We start from the raw sequence: 14,874 nt of genomic DNA on the forward strand, positions 1-14,874 counted from the left end.
AAGTGATTAACTCAGGTAGAAGAGGGGGAGGGGAAGAATCTCAAACTGCTGTTTGAGATTCTTCCTGGGACCTTTGGTCCAATCTCGATTGGGAACTCCTTTATATTTCACTTTGTGCATGTTTTCTTTATATTAATTATTGTCCTATTTAATCTTGCATGTTTTACGTTTTACAAAAATACACCCCCCCCCTCCGACCCAGAAAAAGAAGAAGAAGAAGGAAACTTTAAAGAAACAATGTGAAGAAGAAGATAAAAATATATGAGAAGAAAACCTAAGAGGAAATTAGAAGAAGAAGAAAAGTGAGACGCAAGATTATTGAGAAGAAAAAAGAAATGAAGGAAGAAGATAGGAAAATAAAATGAAAATAAATTAGAAGAAGAACAAAAAAAGAACAATTATAAGACCAATTAAAGAAGAAATGAAGTAAAAGGAATGGTGAATATAGTCGAAGAAGAAGAAAGGGAAACGAAAATTAAAAAAAGAAAAGGGAAATTACACTGTCATTCTTCTGGTTGAAAAATCAACTGAACATCATAATTCATAAGAATTTGTAATGGTTTTATTAGTTCGTGAGACCAAAGTCCTGATTTCTCAGATTTGTCAGCCTTCGCTAGACGATTTAATCACGTGAAAGTGAAGTCTAGAATGGAAATGTTGTCCATAATGAAAGAAAACAAGAAAGAGAAAAGATGTAAGAAGGAATAGAAGAAGAAAAGTGAGACGCACGATTATTGAGAAGAAAAAAAGAAAAGAGAAGGAAGAAACTAGATAGGAAAAAAATAGAAAAAGAAGAAACAAAAAAGAATAATTGTAAAACCAATTAAAGGAGAAATGAAGTAAAAAGAAAGATTATGATGAATCTAGTCGAAGAAGAAGATAAAGAAGTGAAAAATAAAAAAGAAAAGAAGAGATTACTTTTTCATTTCTCTGTTTGACAAATCAACTGAACATCATAATTCATAAGAATTTGTGATGGTCTTATTAGTTCTTGAGACCAGAGTTCTGATTTCTCAGATTTGTCAGCCTTCGCTAGACGGTTTAATCACGTGAAAGTGAAGTCAAAAATGGAAATGTCCATAATGAAAGAAAACAAGAAAGAGAAAAGATGTATGAAGGAATAAGCTAAGAATAAATTAGAAGAAGAAGAAAAGGGAGACGCACGATTATTGAGAAGAAAAAAAGAAAAGGGAAGGAAGAAACTAGATAGGAAAAAAAATGGAAGAAGAAGAAACAAAAAAGAACAATTGTAAAACCAATTAAAGGAGAAATGAAGTAAAAAGAAAAATTACGATGAATCTAGTCGAAGAAGAAGACAAAGAAGTGAAAAATAAAAAAAGAAAAGAGGAGATTACTTTGTCATTTCTCTGTTTGACAAATCAACCGAACATCATAATTCATAAGAATTTGTGATGGTTTTATTAGTTCGTGAGACCAGATTTCTGATTTCTCAGATTTGTCAGCCTTCACTAGACAGTTTAATCATGTGAAAGTGAAGTTTAAAATAGAAACATTGTCCACAATGATAAATTTAGCCAATAATTTTGCAAAAGCATTAAATATGCAAATTAACGAGTGAAAGCTGGTAGTGTTTGTAAAGGATAGTGACAGATCAAATAAACTTGAAAATTGCATTTTCATGTAAGCGAAAGTGGCTTAAGAGCCTTATTCACTTCATAACAAGAAATAAACATCATTGACTTGGTTGGATAGGAACACGTATGTAGGGGGGGGGGGGGAAATGAAAAAAATAATATTATTGGGGAAGTGCCAAGAAATTTAAAAAAAAAACGGATTTCGAGATACCGTGCTGTGTAAGTACATGGATAGGGAAAGGGTCCACTGAGAAACTTTTAGCTCCAATTTGTCTATGAGCTAGTTCCGTGATTCCCAACGCGGATTGCAGGTCCCACCGGTAGGACTTTTCTGCATATTACTGGGTCAAGAGTAGGATGTGCACTCTTTGGCTGACTATGCTTTTGAGTCTTAATTTTGAAAAAAAAAAAATCATGTGATTGACGTCACATTGATTCATGTGCAGTTAAAGACCAAAAAAAGTAAAAATTTAGTGATGCAATAACAGTATGCATTGTATAAAAGATTTTTTATTCAGACAAAATTTTTCATTAACGTAAAATATGCCTAGAGGATGACCGGAAAAAAAATGTCAAGTTAATAGCCTTTTATGCATTCTTCATAGGAATACATATACAATTTTGAGCAACAAAATTTAAATATTACTAGGAGGGGCATCGGGATTTTAGAAATGCTTAGACGGGGCATGGCCCAAAATCGCTTGGGAACCATTGGGCTAGACTAATCGTCACCAATCCTGAAGACCTTATTACAATGATTAAATTGAATACTGGTTTCAGGATTTAAATTTCGTAGATTAAAATGAATAATTTTTTTTTTTGCGAGGGGACTGTGGAAAGGGCTCCTCTAAGAAACCATTAATTTTTGGATTAGGTACACTCTAAAAACTTCGTCACGTGAAGACTTTTTGTGTCCTTAGGGCTTTTTACTTCTTGGTGTTAGAGACTTAGGGGAGAGGCTCATTCCAACAAGCGTCTTGGCCCTTTGTCAAATTTTGCTGAAAACTAGATTCAGAGAGGGGTGTAATTTACTATGGAGCAGGGTGGGAGGAAAATGCCCCTTTCAGACGTCATTTTGTTCCCTCAGACCTTAGTTTCCCCCCCCCTCCCCCAGATTAAATTTATTGTCAAAACTAAGATAAGCCTGCATAATTCAAGAATAAAGAGAAAAAGGTTAGTAATATCTAGTATATCTTTGCCCTGACGGTATTATATGGCTCATTTTTCCTTTTTCACTGTTATTTTCACTTGATTTGGGAAAATTCGCACCAACTCTGCCTCCCCCCTCCCCAGGATTTCGATGAAATTACGCCACTGGATTCAGATTGATGACAAAATCATTAAAAATGGTGACCTGGCCAGTAAAACCTATTACCCCCTCCTCTTCCTCAAAAATATTGGCTAAAATGCCTTTGATTGGGAGAAATATGAAGGTCATGATTTGCAATGTATAAAACTCTCTATTTTAGCATTTTAGCAATAAAATAAAACAACGTATTGAAAACAGTAAAACCAATCCAACAAAATAAGTAGAAGTAGGAGCTGAACATGCGGTAGTAAGTAGTAGTAGTAGTAAGTATTAAGTAGTAGTAAGTAGTAGTAAGTAGTGCAGTAGGAGGTGAGCATGATAGGCAAAAGTACTAAATTTTCTTTGTTCAAATTGTAGTACAGCTTCACTAGCATTCCTTATTCCACCTTGCCAGCTTTGTTGTTTTAGCAAGGCTAATTTAATAATTTAATTATATGGAAGTGAAGGTAACAAAATCAATAATTTGCTAAAGGTAACAAAATATATAAATTAAATTGAAGACATTCATAAAAGAAAAGAAACAGCTCCTAATTTTTATTATTAAAATTTTAAATTTTATTATTATCAAATAGTTTTTATTATTGTCAGTTTTAAACTATATATTGTTTGTCTATTAGTAATAGCAAAGTAGTTGTAACGAGCAAGATATTTTTATATGACAACACTGGCAAAGTAGTTCTGAAATCTGCCACTGAATCGCTAGTGTTTTCTTCTTTCTTTTTAATTAAGATATGTATTCCATTGATGCTCAGAAATGAGGATTTTTATTCTAGGTTTAGCATCAACTGCTGGTGTTGTTGCCACATTCCCTGCATTGGCTGGTCGTAAGAAGCGAGAAATCTCCAACGAAATTGACGAATCTCCAATTATGAACGAACTGGCTCCACTCGTATTTGAACATGAAGTATTGGAGATGCTTGGAAAACATGTTGACAAAATCCTTAAAAGTTACATGCAGGTTCTAGCTCAGCCAGAATGCGCTGAACGTTTTATGTGCGAAAGTGGAGACATGACAAACAAATTGGGAGGCTCTGCACTGAAGCCTATCTTGAAGTAAGTTTTTTGATAATATAACGATTTATACTATTATTTTTTTTTATATTTATGGGTATTCTAAAGCCTGAACCTCAGCGGGCTCAATATTGTTATTTAACAGGGAAATTTTTATTAAATTTTTAATTTACTTTTATTTTATTTAATTTCAGGAATTCTTATAAATGCTTCTTTCCATTGAATAGAAAATATTTTAATGCTACAACTAAATACGACAATTTCTATATTAGATCTAATTAAGCTTTCAATTAGCGACAGTACTAAAAGGATTAAAAAATAACAAAGCCCCAGATGGTGATACTGTGGTAAATGAGTTTCTTAAATATGGTTGCTCTGAGGTTAAAAATAAGTTACTGAAGATTATGAATATGATTTTTGAAAAAGGGGAACTACCTGACGATTTTATGAAAACCTTAGTTAAACCACTGTATAAGAAAGGTGATGAGAGTGAGTGTGGTAATTATCGAGTCATTAGCCTGGTCTCTATAGGTAGAAAATTACTTAGTAATATGATACTTTTTAGACTGAGAGATGCTGTAGACAAAGTGATAGGAGACGAACAGGGTGGTTTTAGAAAGGGTAGAGGATGTGTCGACCAAATTTTAACTCTTAGGCTAATAATTGAGAAGTCCCTGAGTAATCATACACCTTTAGTCCTCAGTTTTATAGATTACGAGCAAGCCTTTGGCTCTCTTGATAGAAGAGCTTTAGCGAAGGTCTTACCCTTGTACGGTAAACCAGACAAACATATTAAAGTGATTAGGGCTATGTACGAGAATAACACTGCTGCGGTTGAGGTAGGAAATGATGTTAGCAGCTGGTTTCGCATTAAATCAGGATTTAAGCAGGGTTGTGTTCTATCCCTCTTTGTATGGATCATTTTGACAGACTTTGTCTTAAGGAACACAGGAAAGGCAATGAGAGAACACGGAATCAAATGGGGAGGAAAAACTTTCCTGAACTTTGATTATGCTGATGATTTAAGCATCCTAGATGACATTGTGAGCAAAATGAATGAATTTTTATAGGTTTTGCGAGTTCAGGGTGCTAGAATAGGTTTGAAAATTAATGTTAAGAAGACTAAGTCGCTAAGGCTATAAATAAGTGATCAGGAAAAAGTGACGCTGGGAAGCGAAAAGATGGATCAAGTGGACAGCGTCACTTACAATGGTAGTATTATTAGCAAAGAAGGTGGGAGCAGAGAAGATGTTAAAAGTAGAATAGCCAAGGCTCAGGGTGTTTTTTCACAGTGGAAAAAAAGTGTTGAAGAATAGGAAGATAAGTCTGCAAACCAAGATTAGAATATTGGAAGCTACACTGAAGAGAGTGGTCAAATGTGGCTCAGAAGCATGGGTGCTCCGAAAAGTGGATGAAGATTTGCTAGATGTTTTCCATAGAAATTACCTACAGATTGTTCTATGTACCCAGCTAACTGACTGTATGTCAAACAGTAGTCTGTGCGAGTTCAATCCTGCTTTCTAGGGTTATGACGAGAGAAAGGTTGATATGGCTTGAGAAAGTTCTGCGGATGAAGGATGACAGATTGCCGAATATTATCCTTTACGGCCATCTGTCTAGGGCTAAACGGCAAGCAGGTCGTCCACGGTTTGGGTGGGAAAGTGTCATAAAGCCAAGATTTAAGGAAAATTGGAACTTCCTGGGAGGGTGTAAAGAAGGAGGCTTTGAATAGATTGGGATGGAGGAAGAGCGTGCGTAGCTCTGTTAGCCTCAGGCAGCTTGATACTGCGTATTCAACTTTGGTTAGCTTTTTGTGACTTATCACGCAATTACATTGGTGGTTAAAACTGGCTTGAAATTGAAGTACACAAGTATTTAAAAAATAAAACTGTTTCTGTAGCATGGAAAGCAACTGACAATTGCTAGCAATTGTCAGTTGTGCTAGTAATTGCTACAATTGTGCTATTGTGCAAGCAATTGCTACAATTGTGCTAGCAATGGCTACAATTTCTATGACTATATTAGCTGCTAACACTAACAACTTGTCATTTGAATCATCCCCGCATTCAATACCGCTTATTGTCTGGACCAGATCTAGGGGACGTGCTAGAGGGGGTGAGTGCCCCAGACGGCACACCCAGGGGTCACAAAACAAGCTTAAATTGTGATATTTTTGGGCAAAAAGTGTAATATTTACAGTATTGATGGTGCGGCAAAGTCTACATTCCCCCCCTCCACCCTGAGAAAAAACCTAACTCCAGCTCTACTTATTGTAATCAATCGCAATTGCTTATTGAATAAGCGCAATTACTGTGCTCTATTGAACGACGGAAAAATTAATTTTACGGAAGTAATTTAAAAATTTAAAGAAACGGTCAAAAGATCTAATTGTAATTTTACCTCTCTATACTCCTATGTTGTTCCTGTTATACCAAAAAAAAATAATTAAAAACAACATCATAGAGTAAAAAATCTTGTAGCTCCATAGCAATTTTTAAGAAACTTCGAAACTGTATGATTTTTTTATTTATCCTGATAGATAAATAGACCAGGAATTTTCTATCTGGAAAAGAGCGGATTATAGCTTATTGAGTTCTAAAGCAAAATAAGCAAATTAGGTTTCATTAAGCACTTTTGAATGCAATTCAATAATTGCAATCAGCTATGGAATGCCACACATTATAACAATCAATTGCAACATGCATGTTGAATGTCAGTCACTCACACCCTTAATTTATAAAAGACTTCTTTGAAGGATTTCCTTTTAGGCATAACATGACATCTAACGTCAGTGCCATCTATTTAGAATAAAGGATACCAGCTGGCACGTTTGAGGGAATAACTTGAGAAGAATAAATCGATTTGATGAAATACAGTAGAACAGGGTTGAGTTTTAGGGGAACGTGCCCTCCACCCAGAAGCTCAAAAATTGTACTAGCTGCAGGCTCAGAGGGGTGAAAAATACCGATGCGGGAGCCAAATTTTTATCCCCCCCCCAAAAAAAAAAAATTGATTATGTGTCCACTACTGGATGAAATTGAGTAAGCTCAATTGGAATCCATTGTCAAAGTTTCCTTCGGATGTTTATTTCAGTCTGTTATGCTTAATTTCATTCCTCTCTAATTCTAACGAACATTTAAGGAACGGACTACTCGTCCTTAAGCGAAGAACTGATTCTAAAATAGAATTTTTTGAAGCCATGTTGGGAAATAAATTTACTTTTTTAAACGAAACATCGCATTCATTAGTGAAGTAGTTTGTGCAAAAACGGTCAGTTGCATGAACAACTCACATGGTGTTTCTGGGCTCTAGAAAGTTCTGAAACTAGGGTTCTCTTTTGGTGTTTTCATAAGCCACCTGTGGCCAAAACAGCTGCAAATTCCTTCTCCACCCCATTCTCTTCAAAGCTTCAGCATTTACTCATTCCTATGAAGTTCCAATTACCTTTAAATCCCTTTCTTGTAACCTCTTGCCCTCCCATATAAGGACACCCTGCTTTTCTCTTGGCCTTAGATGGATGCCCAAATTGCAGGATTTGTGGCAATCTCTCATCACTCAAAAATATAAGGTGAACTAGACGCGTTAGTCTTTCTTTAATTATAGCCTTTTATTTAAATATAGCCCTTTCTTTCTTTAAATATATTAATTAATTTCTTTAATTAAGTCCTAGAATGTGGGATCGAACCACATATTTAATCCAGCTTATACTTTGACATACGGCCCATCAAATAAGTAGCTAAGACTATCCTTACATAATTTTCATGAAACATATCCTCTTCAGCCTCAACCTCCTCACCCATCTTCATAGGTTCAGGAATATCTGAATAAGGATGTTTTTGGCCCTGGACCCATTTTAGTCTATTCATACATGAAAACAATAATTTTCTAAGATTTTTTGTTTAGTTGCTTGGAAATCATGAAGGTTAGACCAGTATCTTATTTTTGACATCACTGCCACATTAAGCTGTGAAAATAAACAACCAAAACTATTAGTTATATTTGACAGCGCTGTTTGTCTTTGAAAATTTATCATTACCAATCTATTAATTCTCAAAGAAACTACACCTCCAAAGGGAAGCTACGCCGTCTTAAGCTGTTTGGCGCCGTATGTTTTAGCTTATTTTTTGCTGATTTTTCACCCACGTTATTTTTTAATTTCGGTAGCTGCTACTACCAGAAACCATTTAACTGTATATAAGGGTCTTTCTAATTAAAAATTAAATTTACAATTCTTACTATTTTTTTCAAGAAATATATGGTTATGTAAGTTCCAACCAGTTCAAACAATCAGATTCATTTTGACTGTCCTTGGTATTTTAAGGGGTTTCTTACTCCTGCGAAGTTTGTCACCATATCTGCATGTAGTTGACAGCTCGGTCAATCTTACTTCACTATCTGTAGAGCTTATCGATTGGTAGTCATAAACAAGATAAGTAACAACATGCAGGCATAAGCAAAATGAGTATGCGTATACTGAGCATACTGAGTATACGCATACTGAGTATACGGATACGCATACTGAGTATACAGGCATACTCATTTGTGAGAATCGGAAAACTACCGATAAATGTTGACCTGGCAGGATGGCTTCGGGTACCTGTTGTATAACATCACACGGTCATTTTCAGAGCTGAGAGTTAAGAACATAGGCAATTGTAATGGAGTCAGTTACCCGAAGGGTTTAGCATCAGGATCAGAGAATTTGAAAGAAAATGCAAAATTTGTTAAAACCTATGAAATATAAGGATATTACGGGAATATAACACAAGAAACAAAATTGGGCTAAAACATCCATATTGAATACAAAGAAGTATCCAGGATTTTATTCGGGGGGTGGGGTATTTCTTAGTTTCTATTTTCTTTTTTTTACAAGAAATACAATGAAAAACGCATCAAAAATGTGTTTTTATGCATTTTTATTGCATTTTCACGCTTCAGATTAATAGCTCAGAGTAATCAGATTAATTTAAAGAGTAATAGCAAAGGCCATGAATGGCAGCTAGCAATTTGAATAAAGTGAGGATGATTTCGTCGAAATCTTAGAATAGGGTGAATTACTAGTCAATATTAGAAACTCTCATGGCTTTAGCTGAGAGGGGCACAGGCAAACCCCCCCCCCCCCCCCCCGAGTACATACCTGCTCACTCTACTTGGGTTTTTGAGTAATTAAGTAAATATTAGAAATCATAAACAAATAAGTAGAACAACAGGGAAATTTTTATACAAGACAGTGGATCGCAACTTTAAATGAATATTTCGACCCTATATCCAAGGGCCGTCCTCAGTAAAACAGACGAAGAGAATAAAAACAATATAAAAGAAACTACATTAAAATTCAATCATTAAAACTGAAAGGTTTTTTTAAAAAAATGTTTTAAAACAGCCCTAATATCATTACTTCAAGGAAGTTCAATCAGGACTGGTACTGGGAAATATAAAAATTTCCCTGTTGTTCTACTTATTTGTTTATGATGGAAAGGCAGTGTGGTCTTCGTCTCTATTTGTGTTAGAAATCATTAAAATAATATAATTATTTTGACAACAAAAACTCTTACTATTTACTGAAGTCAGTCATACAAAGAGAGGAGAAATGGAAAAGGTAAAAAAACAACATACTAAGAAAACTAAGGAAAAAAAAAATAAGGAAAGACAATTTTGTCTAAGACATCCAAATTTTAAACATTTAAATTTTTTTTCGCTGTATTCTTTAGGACGAATACTTTTTGCCAAAATAGAAAAAGATGTCAACTGTTTTCCGTCTCTTTCCATGTTTTTCTCCATTGGATACCTAAAACCTTTATTTCATCTTTCCTTTCTATCCCGCCAATAAACTGAGGTTCTTCTTCGCTTAAAGACAGGACTTCGCATTTTTCTTTGTTTAATTCTAGTTTGAACAAATCGCAGTACTTAGTTATACAATGCAGAGCTCGTAAATAATCCATGTCTGTTTCCGTGACAATCGTGAGGTCGTCGACAAATCCTTCTATCTTTTGTTGGGTTCCTCCTATCTCGATTCCTTGTATCTCTTGCTCCAAATATCGCAACAAAGGGTCAATATATATTTAGAACAATAAAGAGCTTAATGGGCATCACTCCTCTCTCCTCATCACAATCACTCCTCCAATGTTTCACTCCTCTCTCTGCTTCAAAGCTATCTCTTTCCATATTACCTATCACAATTGTCTGTTCTAGTCTTATTTTGTCGAATGTTTTTTGCATTCAAAGAATGCTTTTTTCAAAGCTTGTGATTCTGTCTTTCCCTTTTTCCTTCTTTTTTTCCATCACTTGCATTACGTTTCGTATGGCTCTCAGAACATCAGCTGTTTTCCGTCCATCTAATCCTCCTTTTTGTCAGGTACTTAGCAACTTACCAAATACCTTTTTTAGTCGGTTTGCAAGAACTTTGATGAGAATCCGATAGTCGCAGTTTGTTAAATTTACAGGTCTCCAGTTCTTCAAGATTTCCTGACTTTGGTAGGAGCTTCATTGTTCCAATGCATCCAATTTTTTCTTCGCAGCTATTTCGTTTGCATGATGCTTATAAAATTCGTAAGGTATGCCGTCTCTTCCCGATGATTTGTTATTTTTCGTTTCCGATAATGCTTTTTTTATTTCTTCTGCAGTGATTTCGCTTATTAGCATTTCATTCTGTTCATCGGTTACTTTTGTTATGTGGATTTCCTCAATAAATTCTCGTACCTTCTTTTATTCTTCTTCGGTTTCTTCTTTTTCTTTCTTGAACACATTCCTTGTTGTTGTCTTATTTTTTTCTTCTCGCGGCATATAAGTTGTTGCTAACTGTTCGTTTTGAATATATTCTTCTATTTTAGTTCTTATTTTTATTGCTTCTGCCCGCTTATTTTTAACCTCTCTTATCTCTGATAGAGCCTCAAAATATTCCTTGTTTGAGTTTTTCCCTGCATTTATTTCTTCTTTTAGCTGGTAAACTACTTTATATAGAAAGCTGACGTGTTTCTCTTCAAACCTTGCTGTACCACCAGAGATTTGTTGGGCCACTTTTATAATCACTAGTTTAGGTACACTCTTCCAATGTTTTGGAAGGCCACTTTTTACGACAGTTTTCAGTGCCTCTGATATCTTTTCTGGGGCATCTGTGAAAACTTTGTTTCTCAGTACTTCAGTATTCATATTCCATGACGAATTTCTGTAAGAAGATTTTTTTCTCGTCGTTTCTCAATATGGCAAACACAGCTTGATTGTCGGAAAACGGTACAATTTTGTTCTTGATTTTGTCTATTTATGGAAGGATCTCATCTGACGTGTATATGCGGTCGAGTCTAGCTGCTCCTCCGTACGCCGTCCACCTTATCCTAGTGAAACTCCTTGTATTCACTTTTTCTTTCCAAACTTCAAGAAAGCCTGCATCACGCACGAATCGTTTCAGTGACAAGCAAATATTGTCACTTTGTGCTACAGCATCTTGCCTGTCTGTTATGCAGTTAAAATCTCCAAGGAAAACTGTGTTTTCAACATCTTTTGGTATATATGGGGCTATTTTTTCTTCGAAGAATACTTCTCGTAATTTTTTTTTTTGCGACTCAGATGGAGAATATATGTTGACAAATTTGCACCGACCTATCTCACACCTGATAATTCTCCCGTCTGTATCGGTTCGAACGTCTTTTTCATGGAGCTTTTCTTTATATATTATCGCCACGCTTCCTCCACCCGCATTGCAATTCGTATAATACTTATATTCAGGTTCTAAACCTTTTAATTCGCTTGTGTCGTTCTCTTGTATAAATGCTAAGTCTATTCTTTCTTTTAGTAGATACCCTTTTAGCATTATTTGTCTACTTCTTTGCTTTATTCCATTTACGTTCAAAGTTGCGAATTTTTTGGAAGCTCTTGCTGATTTATCACCATGTCTTCTGCATTTTCTCTAGTTCTTGCTTTCTTGGCTTCTAATCCTTCTACCGACGAGAAAGACGTCTCAGCGTAATTGATTAGTTCCAATGCCTGGTTTGCCTAAGGGTTGTTGCTGCTCTGTACGATTTCTTCCACACTATCTATCACACCTTCAATGCTTTCAAGTCGGTTCGAAAGTTCAGGCTACCCAGTCTGTGATTCTGTTCTTTGGGATCTTTTGATCCTTTTCATACTTCTAGTGAGTACTCCCGGCAGTGAGTTACTCCTGCTGCGGGCCTCTTGGAACTCTTCATCTTCGCTATCAGTATCTTGTCCTTTTTCTCCAGTTTTTTTTTCTTTCTAGCTCGTCCTTGTATTCACGGGTCGTTTTCCGATTTTCCGATCTTGCGAGTTCCTATTTCATTTTCTCCATTTCGCGATCTATTTTTTCTTCCTGATTCTTACGCGCATTTGTCTTTTCCTCTTTAGTTTCTTTTTCTTTGGGTCTCAGATTTGTTTGGTTTGCAGGTTGTTTTTCCGGCCGAACGTTGCTTTGGCTACTAACGGCATTAGGGCCACTTGGTTTGTATGTTATGTTTCTTGGCGACCTCTGTGAGGAAAAAGAACACTGAGCTGCTAAATGTCCTGTTTCATCACATATAATGCAAGTTTTGATTTGGCCATCATACCGTATCCGCATTCTCATTCCATTTACGAAAATGAAAGAAGGGATGTTCTTATCTACTCTCATGCTTGCTATTGCTCTTGTTTTGGCTGTTTCGAGATATCCGTCACTAGAGTAATACTCACGTTTTCATGAGAAAACTCTACCATACCTTTCCAATGTCTCTTGGACATCTAACAACTCCATTTCTAGCGGCATTCTTTCTATTTTCACAAAAGTGGATTTTGTTTCGCAACTTTCGACGTATACAACTCTTTCATCAAATGATAACATTCCGTCTTCAGTTTTAGTGAGGAACTTATGGAGTTCGTTGCGAGTGGTGAACTTCACAGACATAGTTTTTCTATATCGCAGCCCTGATCCGTCTATACCTATCAGGTTCTCTTTTTCGACTCCATAATGTTTCAGCCATCTGTGTACTTCTACCTCTAAAGGTACATCTCGATCTGGGAAAGCCACAAAGCTCAGAAACGCAGTGTTTGTTCGTACATACCTTGCTGGAACCCTTCCTGGTTATTGCGTCATTCTTATTTCTTTTTTTACCTTTTCTGGTAATACCAATACCTTATTTTTTTCTCTCTCTCTTCTTCTTCCCTTTCAATTTTTTTTCTCTTACCAACTATTCTAATTCACCAGCAAAAATGAAATAAACCTACTACAAAAACAAAAACTAACAAAGGAAATTCCCCCCCCTCTTTGTTTGTGTATATATGGTTGGGGGGACGTCAGTGGACTAGACTAACTCGTCCTCGACACTGTTTGGCTTGTGGAACGTTTCTAAAACCTTACCCAGCGTATTTTACATTTACAGTTTATCGTATTACAATTTAATTTTTGTTTTAGGATGATTGAGCCCTTCGTTCCCGAGTCAGTTCGCTCCCTTGCAGCTGCTTTTAGGCGAGGTTACAAGGACAGGTCAGCATGTCGACGATCAAGCTGTCCGAGAAAATTTTTTTAGTTGAAAAGTTATTTATATTATTTAAAAAGTACTCATTAATTTGAAAAAGAAAAGGGACACATGGCCTATATATTTTGGTTGTGCTTAAGTGCAACATTGTCAGTTTTGTATGCGCATTTTTGCGCAATTATTCTGTCTCCTTTTCCTTTAATTTTTATTATTTCAATGGTATGTTATTTTTTTTAATTTTTACTAAATTCTTTACACAATTTTTGATCAAAATGTATCTATTATTATTGTTTATTTATTTATTTATCTAGAAATTATTTGAAAGAATGATGAAACTTAGAATTCTTATTTAAGGTGTTATTAGCACATTGGTTACCTAGTCAGAAAACACTATGTCCGTCTCCTCAATATATTTTATTCATTCCATCATTGATAAATTAGATACTGTTGGGCACTCTTGCGTTATTTCGGAACTTAGAACTTGCAAGTATTGGAAACTTCAAAGGATTTAATTAGTTGAAGTGGGCATATCAAAAAACAAGTCGAACGTTGACTCGACCGACTTGGCATTTAAAGTTTTAAGCCCGTGAATCTAGATCAAGAATATCGTCATTAAAACCAAAAAAATGGGGGAGGGTAGGATCTACCCAATCTGTTGTTAATTTATCAATGATTTCATCCACTGCCTTTACCGATATTTATTTTTTCGGGGTCATTGGGCCTGACACAATACGGGATACTTTGAATTCTAAGTGAAATTTGGGTGTTTGCTCAATATTTATCTGTGTGTGTATGAGTTTGATATTTTGTGAATTTAAATGTGTAAATAAAATGGATTTATGTTTATATACCGGAAGTTTTAAATATTTATTGAACATGGACCCAAAACGAGTTAGACGTGGACCATATTGGACCTAAAGCAGGTCCATCAGCACGTGGGTACGTTAGCAGAGGATTTGTATTCAAATTGATTTCTTTATTATTCCACATACATACCTATGTGTTTCACTGGATTCATGAAGTGAGGAGGCTAAGAACTTATTTTCAGTCATTCCATCATGTGTTGGGACCTAAGCCAATAATGTATCATTATTATATTATAAGTCAAGATAGGGCTGTGTTCGCTTATCAGACATTGTAGAGCCTGAAAGATCAGATTCTGTAAAATTTAACGGTCAGCCTTCGCTGTTGACTTTGCAACACTTGCCCCTGGGCTCCGGGGGCTGTGTTGACCCTGGAGCTATTGTTATTTGATATTTAATTATTTTGCACAAGGTGGCTATCTCAAAATTTTGGTCGGATACAGTTGAGGGAAAAAGGCCTGGGAGGTAGCTGCTCCCAATCACTTTTGACTTTTAAAAATGACACTAGAACTTCCGAGTTACAATCGAATGAGCAACCTATGAAGCTTATACGATCATCCCTTCCAAAATAACCATATATGCCCTCAGGGTATAAATTACAACCCTTGCTCCCAGGCCCTGGGGGATTGTAACGA

At 35.7% G+C, this 14,874-nt stretch overlaps 1 protein-coding gene across 1 annotated transcript in view; it reads left to right on the forward strand.

Moving 5' to 3' along the window:
* LOC148941865 (uncharacterized) overlaps positions 1-14,222 on the forward strand; it is a 77,558-nt gene extending 63,336 nt beyond the window's left edge. The window contains exons 4-5 of the mRNA XM_089103411.1: positions 3,678-3,957; positions 13,313-14,222. Coding sequence (XP_088959537.1) covers positions 3,678-3,957; positions 13,313-13,427 — 395 coding nt within the window. The 3' untranslated portion in view covers positions 13,428-14,222. The remainder of the gene's footprint in view (positions 1-3,677; positions 3,958-13,312) is intronic.
* The last annotated feature ends 652 nt before the right edge of the window (positions 14,223-14,874 follow it).

This window comes from Artemia sp. Qi Xiang Cuo, chromosome 17, assembly GCF_049724085.1.
Source record: "Artemia sp. Qi Xiang Cuo chromosome 17, ASM4972408v1, whole genome shotgun sequence".
Classification (NCBI taxonomy): domain Eukaryota; kingdom Metazoa; phylum Arthropoda; class Branchiopoda; order Anostraca; family Artemiidae; genus Artemia; species Artemia sp. Qi Xiang Cuo.